A 19,049-nucleotide genomic window follows, 5' to 3' on the forward strand; every position below is an offset into this window, starting at 1 on the left:
TCTTCTGTGCTGGGTTTTTTTTTATTCTGATAGTAGTAAATATGTATGAAATTCCTGAACTTAACGATTTAATGATGTAAATTGGTAAATATCGTTATTTATGTTAATATGATCATTACAATAAATATTGATGTTTATCAAACTTATACTATTATAACCTTATGCTAAGGAAACTTGATACATAACAGTTTCTATTCATTACGAATAAATATAAACTTTTGACCAATATTTATTGCAAAAAAAAAATAAAATGATAATAATTTTAAAAACATAATAAAAAGTCATACGTTGTAAATTATTAACATAATAAATAATTATAATTACCAAAACAAATATATATTAAAAGAAAAATGAATTACATGTTTTTTATTAAATAAATTAATAATTTTTAAAACTTTATTATGAGTAGCAGATCATTTTTAATTAGTTATAAAAATAATAAGTTTTATTCTTCTTATTTAAGGGATTATTAATTTTAATTATTATAGGTATTTAAATAAATGTATAGCTATATCTTTGAAAACTTATATAGAGAGTTGTGATAGTGATGTAATACTTATTATGGACTCAATTAAAAACTTATTTTGTTGAATACTTAATTTTCATAACAAATTAAACCCGTATGTGAACGAGTTATGCAAATATTTGTAAGTGAAATTACTTTAAAATATTTTCTCAAGTACTTATACCTAAAATGCTCTCGACTTTCTTATTCAGTAATTTCAGTTTTAAGATAAACTAAGTACTAGATAATATTTTGTATTTTTAAAAAAACTTAGATTGAACTATAAATAACTCAATTCACAGTGCATATATTAAATTAAATTCTTTATTTAACTGAAACAAGTTATTTTTCATTATACTGAGTTATAAATAGCAAGCTATTTGAATATTTTTAAATATTTAATAGTGCAAATGATAATTTTAGATAAAAATTTATTAAAATTCCCTTAAAATATATGATATAATATATTATTATGTACAAAACATTAAAGAAATTAGAAGAAATGACGATTGAAAACATTTTTTGTGGTGTAATTCAAGAAATTTTTTTTCCAATAAATTTCATAAAATTGTTTTATTAGGGTCCTCTTAGTTGGGGCTTCAAACTTGATTAGGAGTTACCTATAACATTTAAAATATAATATATTAGAATATTATATCCTATAAAGGTCGATTCACACCATACGAAACGTCAACTTCACGTTACAGATCAGCAGCGTGACGTCAAAAAAAATATTAATTGTATTTACGTGATATTGACGTTACTTAACGTGGCCGGTGTATGTGAACATAGTCATATAAATATATGGTAAGATTTTTTTTGACGAGAGGCTTCGATCTGTGACGTAACGCTGTCGATCTGTGACGTGACGTTGACGTTTCGTATGGTGTGAATCGACCTTTATACGTTTGTCTTATTTTCTAATTATATGACTATAAAAGAATAAAATACAAATGTGTATTCAAAATTAGACTTAATAATAACAAACTATTATTATTATTATGCAATAGGTTTGCAAAAAAAAAAAAAATTTACTATAATTACTTAATAATTTGTAAATTCTATGCTATTTATGATTTCTGTTAACGTAACAGAAAATATAACACAAACATCTTTTTTTGTTTTGTGTTTATTTATACTTGTGTGTGTACGCATTACTCTTACTAGAATGCGTATACGCAAAATAGTGTCCAAATGAAAACTACACACATGGGCTTATAACAAAAATTTCTCATATTTACGAATTATTTTCTCAAAATAATGTCACCGAGCTCTTTAAATTTAAATATAATATTGAAAATAAGAGATTTTATTAATGTTCCAGCATTGATAAATTTTTCAATGTTTTATTAAATATTAAGATATGCAGATTATTTTTTCGGTTTATTATCTTTATGAAGTTTTTGAGCAAATATTTTCCATACAAATACAAAAAAACTGAAGAAACTTCAATTCTCTCTAGATAATTATTTATTTATACAATTGACAACACTAGCGTGATACAAATACATTGCATGTTATAACTTCATAAATAATGGTGCACGTTGGCGCCTGCTCAGACTTAATCATATATTTATTTCTAGCTTAAATTTTTTAACCTGTTAGAGTTAGAAAAAAAATATAAAAAGTATAATATAATTATGTGGTGTATTATCCATTGTTTAAAATAATAGTAATAATAATAATTATCATAAATGAGTTATTTTAAAATGTGAATTTAACAAAGTTTCTATGGTACGTTGTTATAGTAATAACTAAATAATTTGAGTTTGAAGTTTTATTCTTTTGCATATTTTTTTAGAGTACTCGAAAAAAATGGGGATTTCAAATTTTAACGCATTAAAATACCGAACCTAAGTTATTAAAAATAATGCATATTGAACAAAGCCGACTTCAAAAAATGTACAAAGAGCTTTATGTACAGACAATCAAATAATTATAAACGATCGTTACAATAATCAATGTAGGAAAAAAATGTAGGGTATAATTAACAAAATTGGGGTATGAAATTAATTTTTTTCTACTACGCTATATGAGGTATTAATGGGGTAACACACTTAATCATTTTTTTATTTATTATCAAATAAATATTTTGAAGAAAGTACTTATTTGTACTATAAAATTATATTATGCTATTTAAAAATGTAACATGGTATCATAACTTAAAATATTAATAATACTGTCACATATTACTTGTAGATATTATATAACTATAGCAATAAAAAAATATATGAATTTGATTAACTAATGACATGATGATAAAATTTTGTCATTCTAAAACTATTTTTTAATACTAATGCCTTTAAATTACTTTTGTTATATATATATTTTTTTGAAATTCATGATGTCATTTTCATCTAAGAACAAGTAAAATTATCTATTTAATTTATTAAGTAAGAGGATATATGGAGAGGTATAAATTTTAAGTAGATTAAATATTTAACGCATATATACTCATATCAATGTTTTTAAATAATGTCTTTGAAATAAAGGAAAACTATTATTTTAAATTAATCATCAAAAGCTGTTAGAGTTATCACTATTCTTGTCTCAAATCTATTTATATTGTAAAAACTAAGTATATTATTATCTCTAATAAATATCAGTTAACACCGATATCTAATCTATTTATTATGTTTTAATAAATACTTTTTTAGAGTCTTTGTAGCGGATAAGCTCTGTACTACAAAAAGTAATTGAATAATCATATTATTACATTTATGTAACAGTATAATTATAATTATACTATATATCTAACAATATTTAGACAAATATAAAAATTGAACCTACATAATAAGAAAATTCATATTAAAAGAAAGTATTGTTTAACATTTTATGAATTTTATAAATTACAAATTTATGTTCATTTATACTTAAATTATAAATAATTAATGGAATCTTAGATAAAATATTTATATTCCACACAGCAAATGTTATTGAAAATATATTGACAAATATTTGAATACCATTAAAATTCAAACATTAATATTTTAAAGGTTTATGTGCATTGAAAAATGTCAATTTTCAAATATTTAATTATAAATATTGTTTAATACTTTTTAATATTGTATAATCAAGATTAATCAATATCGATAATTTTGAAATATTTCAATTGAAGTTGAACAAATATAGACGATTATCATTTTATCAAGCAAGCAACATAATGTTTATCTAATTTTAAGTTTTAAAATTTATAATATCGATTTTGCATATAATTAATTTTGAGCTTAAACATTATTGCAATAAATGCTTTGTTATGAGTATAATTTTTAACCCATAATAATAATTTAGTACATATTTATTATACTTAGTTGTTATTCAACTTGAAATAACTAAGTTAAGCAGGTCAATTCTAAAATTCAAGGCGCCTTAGAATATACACACAACACCAGTGGTGTCAATTTTAGCTTCGATGCAAAGCTGAAAAGGTATTTATTTTACCATAATGAGTTTTTTTTTTTGTGTCTGTTGCCACTTTTTTCACTGGACCGATTTTGATCACTATAGTGATGAACACTATATCAAAATATCACAAATCGTATCTAGTTGAAGACATTACCCTTAAAAATTGAAAAATTTTCCCTTGTTCCCCGTAAATGGAGGATATTTTTAAAAAAATTACAATTTTTCAAATTGGTAAATTTTGTCATTTTTTTCACTTTTTTTTTTTTAAACTACCATAACTTTTTTAAAAATTAACAAAACAACTTAATTTATTTTTATATTGAAACCTTAGATATTTCCCTTTCATTTGATATAATTTTTTTGAAAATCTGACTAAACCTACCTACAGGAGGAATTCAAAAATCAATTTTTGCACACAAGTTAAGCTTTTTCAATGTAATTTTAAAAAATATTCTGGAAATATTGACACTTTTATTTAATTTTAAATTAAACCTTATATTATATACTTTACTATGAAATAAAATTGAAATATAGAATTTCTTCAAGGTGAAAATGGGTACCGTATGTGTGTTTTTGTGTTAAAATTATCGAATTTATATTTTACATTTTTAACTTTGCTATAACTTTTTAAAAAATGTACGGATCAATACAATTTTTTATGAGAAATAATATATATATACTTCTTTCATGTGACATACTTTTCTTTAAATCGTGTCATTACCTTTTATACAAAGGGGGTTCAAAACTTAAAAATGCATATAGAAAATAGAACATTTTGAACCTAATTTTTAAAAGTGTACCGGAAATACTGACACTTTTATATATATATTAAAATAAAGCTTATGTAATATACTTTATTATAGAAAAAAAAAATTTCTAACTTTATTTTATTTTCACGGTAAAAACGGACTTCAAAGTTAATAAATAAATAAGATTTTTGTAAAAAAATTCTTTTTTATATTTTTAACTTTATAACACTAATTTTTTGAAAAAAAGTTCATATAAAAAAAGATCATATAGCTTTTATAATTATCCACCAATTTCATAGAATTAAATACTATTTACAGATTTGCATCGAAGCGTTTCTTATAATAGTGATTTTAATCACTGTCAAATTAAATCTATACTTGTCCCAACTATGCCACGTCCCCACTGTGGTCCGACCCCACTATTCTGGTTTTTTTTAAATATTCTTTCAACATTTATTAAAAATGTTGTATGACTACTAAGTTTTATTTTAGAAGTACGTTATTATTGAGTTTTTATGTGATAATTAAAAATTATAATTATATAAATAAACTATTTTTTATAATTCATTAGATATCCTTATCATATTCATTAACCACTAGAATTCTTTTTGTATGATAATATTAAAAAGAAATTTCTAGCTTTGTTGAGTAGTATTTATTTTTCGATTTATAAATAGTTAAATATTTTTAAAATCTACCCCTAAAAGACCATAAGGGTATCAACTTTTTTTTAAATGACTACAAACGCATTTTAATAAATGTAATGATAAAAAATATTCACATTGAGAACGTTGATGTTGGATGTTAACATTAACATTAAACTAAGAAAATGTCTTGACCAGTCATATTCCATAAGTAAAAGTTTTTTAACGACCGTAGCAACTTTTTATTGAGAATTTCAGAAGTTGGATCATTTTTTGTTTTATTAGAAAACTGAATATTTATTATTTTTATTAGATTATTCAGATTATTTTAGTATACTTAGAATTATAATAAATTTAATTCTCAACATGTGTTTAGACATTACACGTACGAAATTTAATGTAAAGTGTGTTTATAAAATAAAAATAAATATTTGTATTTTTGCAAATATAAGTTAGAAATATTTAATAAATATTGATGGTAAATTTGTTTTTAAATTTAAAATTCTTGACTTAATAAATCTCAAAATTTTTTTTCTCATAATGAAATTAAAATTTTAAGTAAACATTAACAAATATGTTTTATTTAGAAGTAAATATATATTAAATATTTTATTTTTTTAAATAATTTAACATTTTATCTTTATTGTTTAAATGTTACTATACACAGATTTACTGAGTATTTTGCATTAGACTTATTTTTAATACCTAGAAAATTATAACAAATTTAACATCTTCATTTATTTTTGGAAAACACCATTGAAGACTAATAGTTCTTTATGATATTAAACTTAAATACTAGCTATACTGACTCAAGAAAATGATACTTATCAATAAGATTTTATAAGAGTAAAAATCAGGGATTAAAACCATTTTCATAAAGTTAGTATTATAACATTATAACTGCCAAAAAACAATTGAGATCGACTAACGAAAAACCTATAATAAGGACAATTACAACACATAATTAAAATTGAAATAAAACTAAGACTAAATATCTAAAACAGAAAAAGAAAACATACAGATGATTCGTTATAACTTAGAATCAGAATCGTCAGTTATTTTCTCTGCCTACGATTCACTGCAGTTCTCTCTGAAGTCATCGTTTTCCGGAATCGCCCAAGCGATGAACGGCTATGATGGAAATACCGAAGATAGTCCTCGTGGGGATAACTGGTTTAATTTCTGTCCGTTCATTGCCTACCACTTCTACAGTTCCCCATGACTCAGTCGGAACTTTTTGTATCAACAGAGGAAACCCCTCCTTGTAATTTCCACTATGTGTATCGTGACTAGTAAACTGTAGCCGGTGCCGCGCTGGTGTGTTAGGTATCTTAGTGGGGGTAATATTCACTATTAAATATTTAAAACGATTTCGGTTACAACTTATAATGAAATAGTCAATAACAGCAGAACCGTCAAGACCCACGGAGTACGTTTTAATTTTAGTAAAAACTAAAATACAGCAAAAATCAGGTAATTTATTTTACAATACTCTTAATTAAATTTAAGCAACGTTTTTTTATTTTCTATAAAATATTTGAAAGTCAAAACACACATCGTCTATGTTCTGATTCAATCAGTCATATGAATAAAAACTCTACATATTAGTCGGAAAAGTTTCATCAATTTAGTTATTATAGTTTTTGTTAAAAGTATCGTAAAAATATAATTTGTATTCGTAGAACTTCCTATTTTATTTTATTTATCTTATAAAATTTATTTTGCTCGAGTTACGAACAACTATTTTTGTCGATAGACGATGCATGTTTTTTTAAACATTTGTGTTGGTTTTCTTTCACTTATATAATCGCATGTCTAATAATAAACTATGAGTAATTAATATTAAAAGTTTTTAATTTAAAATTATCCGTACAAATAGATTTGATGTTATTTAGGTAATATTGTATGCTTAATGTTTATAAAAATAGAATGCACAGTTTGTAGTTAACAGTGGGTGTAAAGCAACACTGCTGTCAGGATAGAAAGGATCGTGGGGTTCAAGGTTATAACAATATTTGGTTTCTCTATATTTCACCTTGGTTAATAATTTCATATTTTTACACGCATAATACAAATATATTGGTATAATATAATGGTATATTAAATTAATATTCAATTTTTAATTGTATAAAGTTTTTTAAAATATCTATAATGTATTATGTGTAAAAATAATTCATGCAAGTAACTAAATAATTCTTTCAAATACAAAAAGTTATAAGAAAAAGTAAAACGAGAGCTGCTGTGGTATTTGATACTTTTCTGTTAGTCGCATTATTTCATATAGTTTAGAAAACCGGTTGTTAAGTAAGGAATGGCTAACCGAGAATACTCTATGCTGCAACAACAAGCAAGCGAGATGACTAATTCTTGGTAGATAAACGTTAAATCGATNCATATAGTTTAGAAAACCGGTTGTTAAGTAAGGAATGGCTAACCGAGAATACTCTATGCTGCAACAACAAGCAAGCGAGATGTTTAATTCTTGGTAGATAAACGTTAAATCTCTTAAGTTTAATTTCTTACAACTTACAGATTTGTAGGATATTAAAGAAAACCTTCGTAGGTACATCTAGAAAAAATGTTACAAGGGAAGGTTATTTCATAGATTAAATTATACTCTAGATAAAAAATACTAATTAACGAATTTGAAATCAAGTTTATCGCTGAACTGAAAATTAATAGATGGCGCATATTTTATCGATTGACAAAATATTATTGTGGTAAAAATAGAATGTGGTGAAACCGGGTTGACTAATAATTCCGAGACAACGATAACTAACAATAATATGATTATTTTCATTTACATTATAAAATTTTTTGAATAAAACGAGCAAGATTTCTAATACTACTAAGAATATTAGTTATGTATTAAGAGCATGATATTATTAAAATATGTTTGATTAGTTTTTGATTTTATCAAGAATGTTGACAATCTAAATATTAATTATTTTTTAAATTTGTTACGATATCGTAATAAACGAATTACAATCGTACACTAATTTTTTTATATCATAAATAACCATTGTCAAAATATATATTCTGGCAATTTCGGATTTATATGTAAATCAACCAAGTACGACAATATTTGAATAATTAAAGGCGTGTACACATAATTTCCCAAATTTCTAGACAAAAATATCTTTAAGCAAGTACGCTACTTGCTTTAACACAATAATATATTATTTATTTTCTGGCATTAAAAAAATTCCAAATGTAAGTACACAGGAATTTTATTTAGTATTTATTACATGTTTGTAAACGTATATTATTACAAGCATATAATTAAAGAAAAAACAATAAAGATTTTCGTATTAAGAGAATGTAATTAAAACATGAAAATGTTAACAACAAAAAAACTGACTTGTGTATTATTCCGTGTGTAGGTATAATTTTCTTGAAAAAACTAGGACTAGTTTTCTATATGCAATATATAATATGTATTAGATTTGTGTGTTATTACATGGCATTATTAACAAAGGCTAATGACCGAAATTAGAATGCATTTCGATTGAATTGTCCTCAATACAACGATGATAACGATGTAATCATAACAACATTGTAAATTTTTATTATTAGTCCATTCTATTGATATTAGTATTATACATTGTCATACTGTGTTGTACGCTAGTTAGTTAAAATAGTATTATTAACAGAATGATGGGCGCTTTTCACGTGGTTGTTAATTTGAAAAAATATATATTTTTAGAATGCCTGTTGATTTTTACTACACACCTGGAAGCCCACCATGCAGAGCTGTCTTGCTCACAGCAAAAGCTATTGGTCTCGAAATGAACTTAAAACTTTTGGATCTTCATCACATGGAACACATGAAACCCGAATTCTTGAAGGTATAGTGTCTTTATAATTTTTGGCTTATTCACTATTTGACTATTATTATTTTGGTTTTAGATTAACCCTAATCATTGTGTTCCAACTATAGTGGATGGCGATTTAGCTATTTGGGAAAGGTATTCAATTATACATTTTTTTATTATTTTAAAGGTACTTTAATACTGTATAAAAATTGACGTGATTTTATTAACGAAAATCATAACAAAATATTTTCGGAAACAAGTTTGACTGATATCAAAAGTATCAAGATGATTATTTTTGACATTAATTCATTATTTAAACTAAGATAATTTTTAATTCTTAGTGTTTGTAAATAAAAAAACATTGAATAAATATTTAAACAGTTAGTAATATAAGATATAGATAGTTACATCTCATGAGATATAATTATCTATATTATTTGAGTTATTAATATTTATAATGTTATGTACATATACAGGAAGTACTTGAAAACATCACATAATTCTTAATATATTTTTAAAGCTCAAATTACAAGGTCTTAGTTTAGTTTTAGTTTTAGTAAGAACTGCTTATATACTCAAATCTATAATTCCATCGTGCTCACCTCGTACCAAACTATATTAATTTGGTTTCTTCACATAAGTGTTTCCACCGAAGTGTAGTTGCCATTGTTGAATACCTGAGACTTAATGCAAGACGTCCTACTAGGCCGCACCTATATACAGGGTGATCAAAATCTGGTAAGACACTTATTTTCTCAGAAACTATTGAGAATTTAAATTTTTGTAAAAAGAAAAATTATTAAGTTTATAAAACTCTACAATAATATGAAGTAAAATAAATTTTTTTTTTATCCCTTCAGGGATAAAAATGTTAATTTATAATTTTTTTAAATGGGAACCACTATTTTTGATTTGATAAATGATAGAAAAAAAAATTACAAACAATTTTGTTCTTATAATTTTTTTATCCGAACAACTGTTTACGTTTTATAATTGTTTAAAGATTTTGACTTTCAGAAAAAATATTGTCGTTTATTACGTTTCATAATATCGGTGGCAGTGCAACCGGTATGTTTGTTAGAGCCTTTAGTCTTACAAAACTATAGACTTGGCTATTAATAATACACCGAAAACCGGTTTGAATATTATTATTGTTATCACTCATTTAGTGCGTAGTAAATTTTTATAGTTAATTTACCTGTCATAACTTGATCAATAAAATTTGGTTTATGCAACAGCAAATAAAAATAATGACTTCTGTATTTAATACAGTAAAATGACATTAGAAATTTGGCCTAAAATCACTTTAATAAGCTGTAACGGACGAACGGTTAAGAACAAAATTGTTTGTAATTTTTTTTCTATCATATTATAAAGTTAAAAATAAGGGTTCCCATTTAAGAAAATTATAAATAAGGGTTTTTATTCTTGAAGGGATGAAAAAAATAATGGTTTGACTACATATTATTGTAGAGTTTTTTGAACTTGATATTTTTTCTCTATAATAAAATTTTAAATTCTCAATATTTTCTGAGAAAATGAGTTTCTTACCAGATTTCGATCACCCTGTATATTCAAATAGTCCTGTCTCTCTAACGAAATTAAGTATTTCTTTGGATTTTTGGTTCTGAATAGTCGAGATATAAAGGTCCATTACAACAGAGCTTGATATTATGATAAGGCTGTATACACTGGTGTACCATGTGCTATAGAAGATTCCAATGGTCACTTTACCTTTCAGCTAACTACCCTGTGACAAGTTACCAACCCTTTCACTTGGTATGCCTGGGTTAGTGGCGCTTATTCACGGTTAACAAGCTGGTATGCCTACCCAGACCTACCGGTCTCAATTAACCAAAGTCATAATTGACAAAGAGCTGTGGCAGGTGCTGCCACCCCCACTGAATTGACTAGGGTCTGCAGGTTTCTTAAGCTCGTGATCCTTATGGATCCCCCTGCGGAAAATAACAAAGTCTTAGTAGTATTTTTATTTGAAATTTTTAACATAATTTAATGTTTAAAATATTATAAATTAAATTAATTTAAAAATTAAATCTACTTAAATTCACTTATTTTTATTCTTCAACATTGGATGATTTATTGAAATAACAATAAAAAAAAGCTAATTTTAAGATATTCCTCGCATGACAATTAAAAAAAGTACTATATGTTTTTACATTGAAATTTTTATTTCAAGATAAAAGTTTTAGTTATTAAAAAAATATATTTATTGTGATAACCTTCACTAACCTCTATTAACTTAAAAATAATGATCTTACATATCAACATTAATTGATGATTTTTTTAGTCGTGCAATCATCACTTACTTAGTTGAAAAATATGGAAAAGATGATTCACTATATCCTTCTGACCCTAAAAAGAGAGCAAAAATCAACCATAGTTTGTACTTCGAAATAGGAACATTATACTCGGCATTTTCTGATCAATACGTAAGTTTGATGTTTATGATATTTATCAATTTGAAAATAATTATTATAATCTCATTTGATATTTTACTGAATTTTTAGTACCCATGGATTTTTGCCGGAGTACCAAAAACAGATGAGAAGGAAAAGAAAATTGCTGATGCATTATCGTTATTAGATACCCATTTTCTTGGTTCCAATGCTTGGATAGCTGGTGATTCTATCTCAGTTGCAGATATATCCTTTGCTGCTTCAATCAGTACTATTGAGGTTTGTATCGATAGTTAATATTTATGGAGATTTTATGTACTTTTATAGTTGATTTATTTAAAAATTTAATTTGTGTACACAGGCTCTTAATGTTGACTTATCTCCGTACCCCAATATAACTAGATGGTTGTCAAAAGCAAAGAGTTCACTAGTTGGTTACCAAGAATGCAACCAAAAAGGAATTGATGGGTTCAAAGCCATGGTCGCCGCTCTTACTCAAAAATAATTTTTATATTAACTAAATCAAATTAAATAATATAATTTATACTATTGCACTTTGCAAGCACTCATTTATATATGTTTTTTTTATAAATGTTTATTCAGAAATACACCTAATAATTTTATATAATATACTTTTGTTTTCATTTTTCATTTTTTAGTTAAATATGTTAATTTAAAATTCACGGTAAACGAACTTCAATAGTATCTGACAGTTAAACACCTAGAAGTACTTTAGGAGGTCATATCGTCTGACCTTGTATATTTATAAAATTAAGTTTGATGTTGCTCGATTTGTTTCATTAGTACTTTGTAAATTATATTCACAATCAAATAATGTGTATAATAAAGCACTAAATGTATCAGTTATGTACGTCGTGTTTAATACATTATAATGTTGTTGCTATAGAAACAATGTGTTCTAATTTCTTACTTCTCGAATTGTGTGCAAATAACATTGAATAAATTTGTCTATGTACAAATTGACGAATTAACGAACGTCTAGTTGCTAAAGTTAAATTTTGTAATAAAAATGTAGCCATTTTTCGCTAAAGAATTTTTTACTTTTGTTATTTGAAATAATTGTTTTTTATTGTAATTGTAAAAGTAATTACAGTTTTTGCATATGGTTACTTATTTTTTAAGTGTATTGTCTCAATAGCTAAAATGTATATTTGCAATGGTAAGATAATTTTGTTGTGATTATTTACAATTACTAAGTCTTTTTATATGTATTTTAGAAGGTTCTTAGTAAATTACAACTACAGAATTTTGTTTTATGTCTGAAAGGTCAGGGACCAATTCTTAAAAAATGGTTAATATAGTATGTGTACTATAGTTTATAGTTATTTATTTATAATGTGATTTTTAAACATTGATTTGTTTATAATTAGTTAGGTAGGGCATAAATACTCAAATATTTATATAATAATTATATAATATTATAATTATTATAAAAATATTATAATATTATAATAAATAATTATATAAAATTAAAAACTTAATTTTTAAATTATCAGCGCGAGAAATTTTATTTTAACTACGAATTTTTTTTTTTATAAGAAACATTTAATGGCGGCGTGACAAACCCAGCTATTGACGTGTCGACTCCTCTTTTCACTTAGCTCGGCTACCCCACAATTGTCTTGCTATTCTGAACTAATATACCTAAAGCGTGTATGCATGGACGCAACTAGTAGGGCTTATGAAGGACCCTCATTCAAACATCAACTCTTCAGTTTTAATTCGTAAAATCTATTTGAAAACTTTTTCTTATTTAATGTAAAAATTAAGGATATTAGATTTTTATATCAGTAGTTAACAAACAAACATAATAAATTTTTTTTTATATAATCTAATACTAGTTGTTTTAATAACTATTAATATGATTATAAGGTATATGACATATAATGTTAATACAATAGTTTATTTGTAAAAAAAAAAAATATATCTTTTTATTTGTTTATAATGTCATTGGTATGTAGTTATTTAAGAAATGTTACTTTTTGTTTATGTATGTTTTTGTAAATATATGGGTGTTGTTTATAAGCATAACATAATTTCAGATTCCCCAGCATTTTTAAATTTTTGCATCTTTGAGTATACATAGGTGCAACTAATTACATAAAACAAGTAGTAATTTAAAAATTAGTTAAATATAAGTAAAGATAAAGTTTTAAATAAAAGCTTTGGTTTAATGGTCTATCAATAGCTTTAATTTTAGTTTATTTGAGCGACAAATTCAATTAATCGTTTTAAATAGATGGAAAAAATATGTTTTTAATGAGTAGAGCAATAAATTTTTATTTAATATTTATTGTGAAATTTTAGCAAATAAAAGTATTTGCAGAAGGGCGTATATATGAAAGTAGCTATATACTTAATGACCCGTATGGCATAAAACAACTTCATCTATTTTTACCTTTTTAAGATCATTCTATTTGGTAAATATTAATTTGTACTTAAAAAATGTACCTAGGTAAGTTTTTCATTAAATTCATGTCTACATAAAAAACAAGGTAAATAACATTTGTAATAACAGTGAGACTATTAAAAAATAAAAAAACAACTATTTTTATTTATTTGTGGTAAATTAAACTAATGATTATAAATCAATAAACATCAATTCAATTAGTTTTCTTATATTTAAATTATTAATAGATAAATAGTAGTTATCTTTATTTGAAACGTGTTATAAGTATGATAGTTTTATGTAATGCTTATCGATACGTACTACTATTTTTTTTTCTAGAATAGTAATTATATAAGATCTGAAAAAATAATATCATCTCCGTTTTTAAGAAATTAATTTTATAAATACTAATCAGTTAAAATTTGTTATTAACATTTTTAAGTGTTAAGAAAGAGGTCTTATTTAATTTCGTTCGTTGTAGAATGGCTATCGATTTGTATTGTGATGGACCGAGTCCACCATGCAGAACTGTGAGATTACTGGCAAAAAGTTTAAATTTGAAACTAAATCTTATCCCAACAAAACCGGGTAATGGGGATACTTTAACACCAGATTATAAAAAGGTATTAACATGTATTATTAATCAGTTTTATCGAATGTACTACTAAAGCTAAATGATTTATATTTTAGATGAACCCCCAACATACCATACCTACCATTGTTGATGATGGATTCGCTCTGAGTGAAAGGCAAGTTAATGTATTCTAGGCATTAATCGGTGAATTTTTATACATTTTTGTGACAATTATTGTGTAAACACAAACGACTAACTTTTGCATTATACTATACAATTTTGAATTTAATAATTATTCTAAAATATTTAAGTGTTTGATACAGTGTAATATTCATTAATTTTCATATTTGATAAATTAAAGGGTAAAACTTATGTGATAAAAATGAACAATTATAGGCATTTTAAGAAAAAAAGCTTATATTGGAATAAAATATAATAATTCATTGTTAAAAAATAATGTTCACGATACTACATCGCTCTTGTACTTGATAATATTTTTTATGAATTATTATAAGATTCGTTTTTAAACTTGATATAATAATTCCTCTAATGATAACTTAAAATAAATTACAGTCGAGCTATTTGCAAATATTTGATTGAGAAATATGGTGACAAAAATAAAGGCCACTTCACTAAAGAACAGTTATATCCAACAGATCTTAAACGTAGGGTAACTATTGATCAAAGAATGGATTTTGATTTAGGAGCTTTATATAGAAGAATTTCTGAGTACTTAGTAAGTAGTAATCAAGTGATTTATCTAAATATAGAAAACAATTTTACACTGTTTAAGAACTTATTATCTTTATAATTTATAAATTAAATTAATAACTATAACTCATTTAGAATCCCTAAATTTACCTAAAAAACATGAATAGGACATTTTTCTTCAAATCAGAAATATATTTCTTTATGTTAATTATACTATAATAACTATATCAACAAAGAAAGTTTTTAACATTACTTACACTTTACAGATATGAAATGGCGTAGTAGTTGTTGTTAAAATTAAACTGATAACTTCTATGATTATTTAGTATTATTGTTAGTGGATTTTTAAATTTATGAACCTATGCTATTAGAAATAATTAAAAAAAAAATTGTAATGTTTAAATTTTAAATGATATAAACATATAATTTTAATATTAGTATCTAAAAAATCTGTTTAATTTTTTGTCTTATGCAACTTTTTTCTTGTGTACTAAAGTCTATCTATATATTTTTTTTTATACTAATTATTTTACAAATCTCTGTTATGTAAAAATGAGATATTGATAATTTTTTTAAATAAAATGTACATTATTAGTAATGTACATTTATATCAATTAATATAATACAATATAACAACGAGATTACTCCGACTTTAAAATTATCAAAGAAAAACTAATAAAAATTATATCATAGAAGAATAGCTATTATAGTACGTTGCATGTTGTGTATAATTTAAAATAAAATTAAAGTTTAATGTAACAAGTGTTATCCATACAGGTGTATCACGAGGTTTTGACAAATCCATATACTTTTCTTATGATGATTTATCAAAACCATGCGGGAACACCATATATGTATAATCAATTGGTATAATATGTGTAATTACTATTGAAAACAAAAGTTTTAATTTCTATAAATATATAGGATTTAAAAGATACTGTAGGTGGGATGATATTTTAATATCATTAGAGTAAAAAATATTTACTTAATATTAAATGAGAATTTTATCAAGTTAAACGCTCTCAACATTTTTGTTGATTCCAAATTTTATGTTAATATTATTCACTTTGTGCTAATTTAAAATATTATGTAATAAACACGTTTAATAAATTTATATAAAACAGAATCATTACAGAAATTATACAATAATTGACATCAATCAAATTTTGAAAAACAATTTTTTCTTAACCACGCAATGAAACCGATAAAATTGTTCAATAACCTAATAAAATACAACAGTAGCTTTATAGGAAGCCACCTAGGGTCATTTAATTATTTATCAAAAAAATGAATAACGTTCATTAAGTTTTGTATATTTTAATGACTATTGGATTGCAATTAATTATAATTATTAATCTTAAATTACATCTTTTTAGTTTGACAAAAAAAGTCTGAAACTGATTATAATTTAATTGGGCTTATTTATAAATCATTAGTTACAATAAAATAAATTATTTTAAGACTGTATCATTTATTGACAAAAATGTTATTCTTCTATTTTGAGTTATAACTAAATTGAAAGTATTTATTTTAAGATTGAGGTTGTGTATGTATTTTATAAAATGTCTATATGTATCGTATAAACAACTAAATTTACACCTTGGTATAAGTTTTTACTTTAAAATAATCAGCTCAAACAGGTTTATGAAGTTTAATATAAACAAAAGTTTTGTATAATTATTCTATTTTATCATTTTTTTTTTGTTAATGCTCAAACAGTCAACGAAGAAAGACGTGCCAGTAATTCAAATTCGCTAACTTGCAGCAATACGCAATATGAATTTTAACTGAGAAGCATCGTCTGTATAATATTGTTTGGATTAAAACTTATCGCACGCGAATACCACAAAGATATCTTATGGGTGATTTCACCAGATTTATATTTTGCTTTATGGATGACTTAGAGATTTTTATTGAAGCCGGTAAAAATAGCGGTTAACCGTATTACATGATTTTCTTATCGGTAAAGTGAAAGAGATACGAACAAAACTTACTTAAAAATTACTTTGACTGTTATATCATTCTTTGCTTAGAGTATTTAATTGTGATTTGTGTTTGTATACGGCCAGAAATTCAATAAAAAGATGTTTATGTGGACTAACTTAGGGTTAAAATGTTTTGGAGACGTCTGTTACGTTGACTTACAACCACTAACGTAATAATGGCGTGGGATTAAAGAATTAATCTTTCTTAGAAAGAATCCGAAAACGCCACTGTTTATTACAACTAATGAGTTTTATTAATATTAGTCGAAGAGATACATTTTATTCTGAGTTAGTCAATTTATATACACTAATGATTAAACAACCATAGTGCATGTATTTAAAGGCACTTGATGGTGTCGAATTGTTAAAACTAAAATTCAAGAATTGTTTTTATAAAAATTTTATAAGTTTTATTAATTTTATAAATAACATATTATAATATGTTATTTTTAACTATTTTTATATGAAAATTTAATAACTCCTTATTTAGATTTAAGTAAATATTATTTTTTCTAATTTTTAGACCCCTGTATTTACGAGTGGTCAATATGGAACAGCAGCTTTACCTAAATTAAATTCTGCTTTGGAAATTTTAGAATTGTATTTGGCAAAAACAAAATGGGTAGCTGGACCTGATGTAACTCTTGCAGATTTTACATTGGTCGTTTCTATATCATGTTTAGAGGTAATTTATAATTATAAGTTGATTTATTCGTCATTCAAAATCCTTTTTAGTGTTAATGATACTAAGGTTATTTATGTCATAACATGCGTTAAGCTATTTAGTGCATTTTTTTGTTGTTCGCCATACAAAGTTTGGCAGCCTAGTACTTTAAGTCCTATTTTTTTTATGTCACTTACTATCATAGTAACTAAACTAATTTAATTGATACTATTTCATTAACGTTTTTTGTTTTATTCAAGTTAATTAGTATGTTATTTCAGTTTTGATAAAATATTTATTATCAAGTTAAAACAAGTTTTGATTAATTAAAATGAATTGCTTTTAAGTATAAAAGGTTTTATTGATTATATGAACATTATTCACAGATATTAAGTTTTGATTTAACAAGTTATCCAAATATAATTCGTTGGTTTACTTTGGCTAAAAACACCCTTCCTGGATATGATGAAGCCAGTCACCAAGGAGTTTTAGAATTCAAAGATATGATTGATTCTAAATTGAAGAAATAAATTAAACTAGTTCATGTATTTTTAGTAAATAATGTGTAGCTAGTAGAATTAATTATAGTAAAGTTCATATTTTATTATGTTAATGCTGTTTAAACAAGAATATATTACAATTTAACAATTACTCATTAAATATGAGATGTTTAGTAGTTTTTTTTAGCTTCAATGTCTTTCATTCTAAAATGATTTTAAAATAATCCATGTTACCTGGTTTTTAGCATTTATATTAAGTCTAAATAAACTTTTATAGAAATAGCTTATATATTTACATAGATGATAATAATATACATTCAGTTTAATCAAAATTTAAGTATTATAATTTTTGACATACATGTATGTACACATATGGCTTGTGAGTCCGATATATCTCAGACTTATTTTTATATAGTCTTAACAATGACATGTCAATTAAAATTTTTAAATTAACTTGATATTATTAATCGAAAACATCAAATTATGAGGAATCTATTGCAGTTGGCTGAATAATGACGGAGACACTATTAATCTCTTCTGTTCTTTAAAGATCAACTAGTCCAGATGACAATAGACGAATTATACATTTGATTCTATGCTTTTTTATATTATTGTTTAACGATTATGCTGAGTTAAACTCAATTAAATTACTAGTTTGATTTTTTTTACA

At 24.3% G+C, this 19,049-nt stretch overlaps 1 protein-coding gene across 1 annotated transcript; it reads left to right on the forward strand.

Annotated features, from left to right (window-relative positions):
- Window positions 1-9,009: 9,009 nt before the first annotated feature.
- Window positions 9,010-18,539, forward strand: LOC126902082 (uncharacterized). The gene is made up of 10 exons (XM_050679104.1): window positions 9,010-9,151; window positions 9,213-9,271; window positions 11,427-11,568; window positions 11,647-11,814; window positions 11,897-12,037; window positions 14,368-14,568; window positions 14,636-14,694; window positions 15,093-15,255; window positions 17,739-17,900; window positions 18,266-18,539. Exons 1-10 carry the CDS (start codon window positions 9,011-9,013, stop codon window positions 18,407-18,409), a joined length of 1,380 nt encoding a protein of 459 aa, XP_050535061.1. The 5' UTR covers window position 9,010; the 3' UTR covers window positions 18,410-18,539.
- The last annotated feature ends 510 nt before the right edge of the window (window positions 18,540-19,049 follow it).

This window comes from Daktulosphaira vitifoliae, unplaced genomic scaffold, assembly GCF_025091365.1.
Source record: "Daktulosphaira vitifoliae isolate Bord-2020 unplaced genomic scaffold, ASM2509136v1 Scaffold_3, whole genome shotgun sequence".
Classification (NCBI taxonomy): domain Eukaryota; kingdom Metazoa; phylum Arthropoda; class Insecta; order Hemiptera; family Phylloxeridae; genus Daktulosphaira; species Daktulosphaira vitifoliae.

Coding starts and splice junctions, on each gene's coding strand:
- LOC126902082 (XM_050679104.1), top strand. CDS start 9,011: ATGCCTGTTGATTTTTACTACACACCTGGAAGCCCACCATGCAGAGCT. Junction 14,569..14,635: donor TAACACCAGATTATAAAAAG/GTATTAACATGT, acceptor TTTATATTTTAG/ATGAACCCCCAACATACCAT. Junction 15,256..17,738: donor GAAGAATTTCTGAGTACTTA/GTAAGTAGTAAT, acceptor TCTAATTTTTAG/ACCCCTGTATTTACGAGTGG.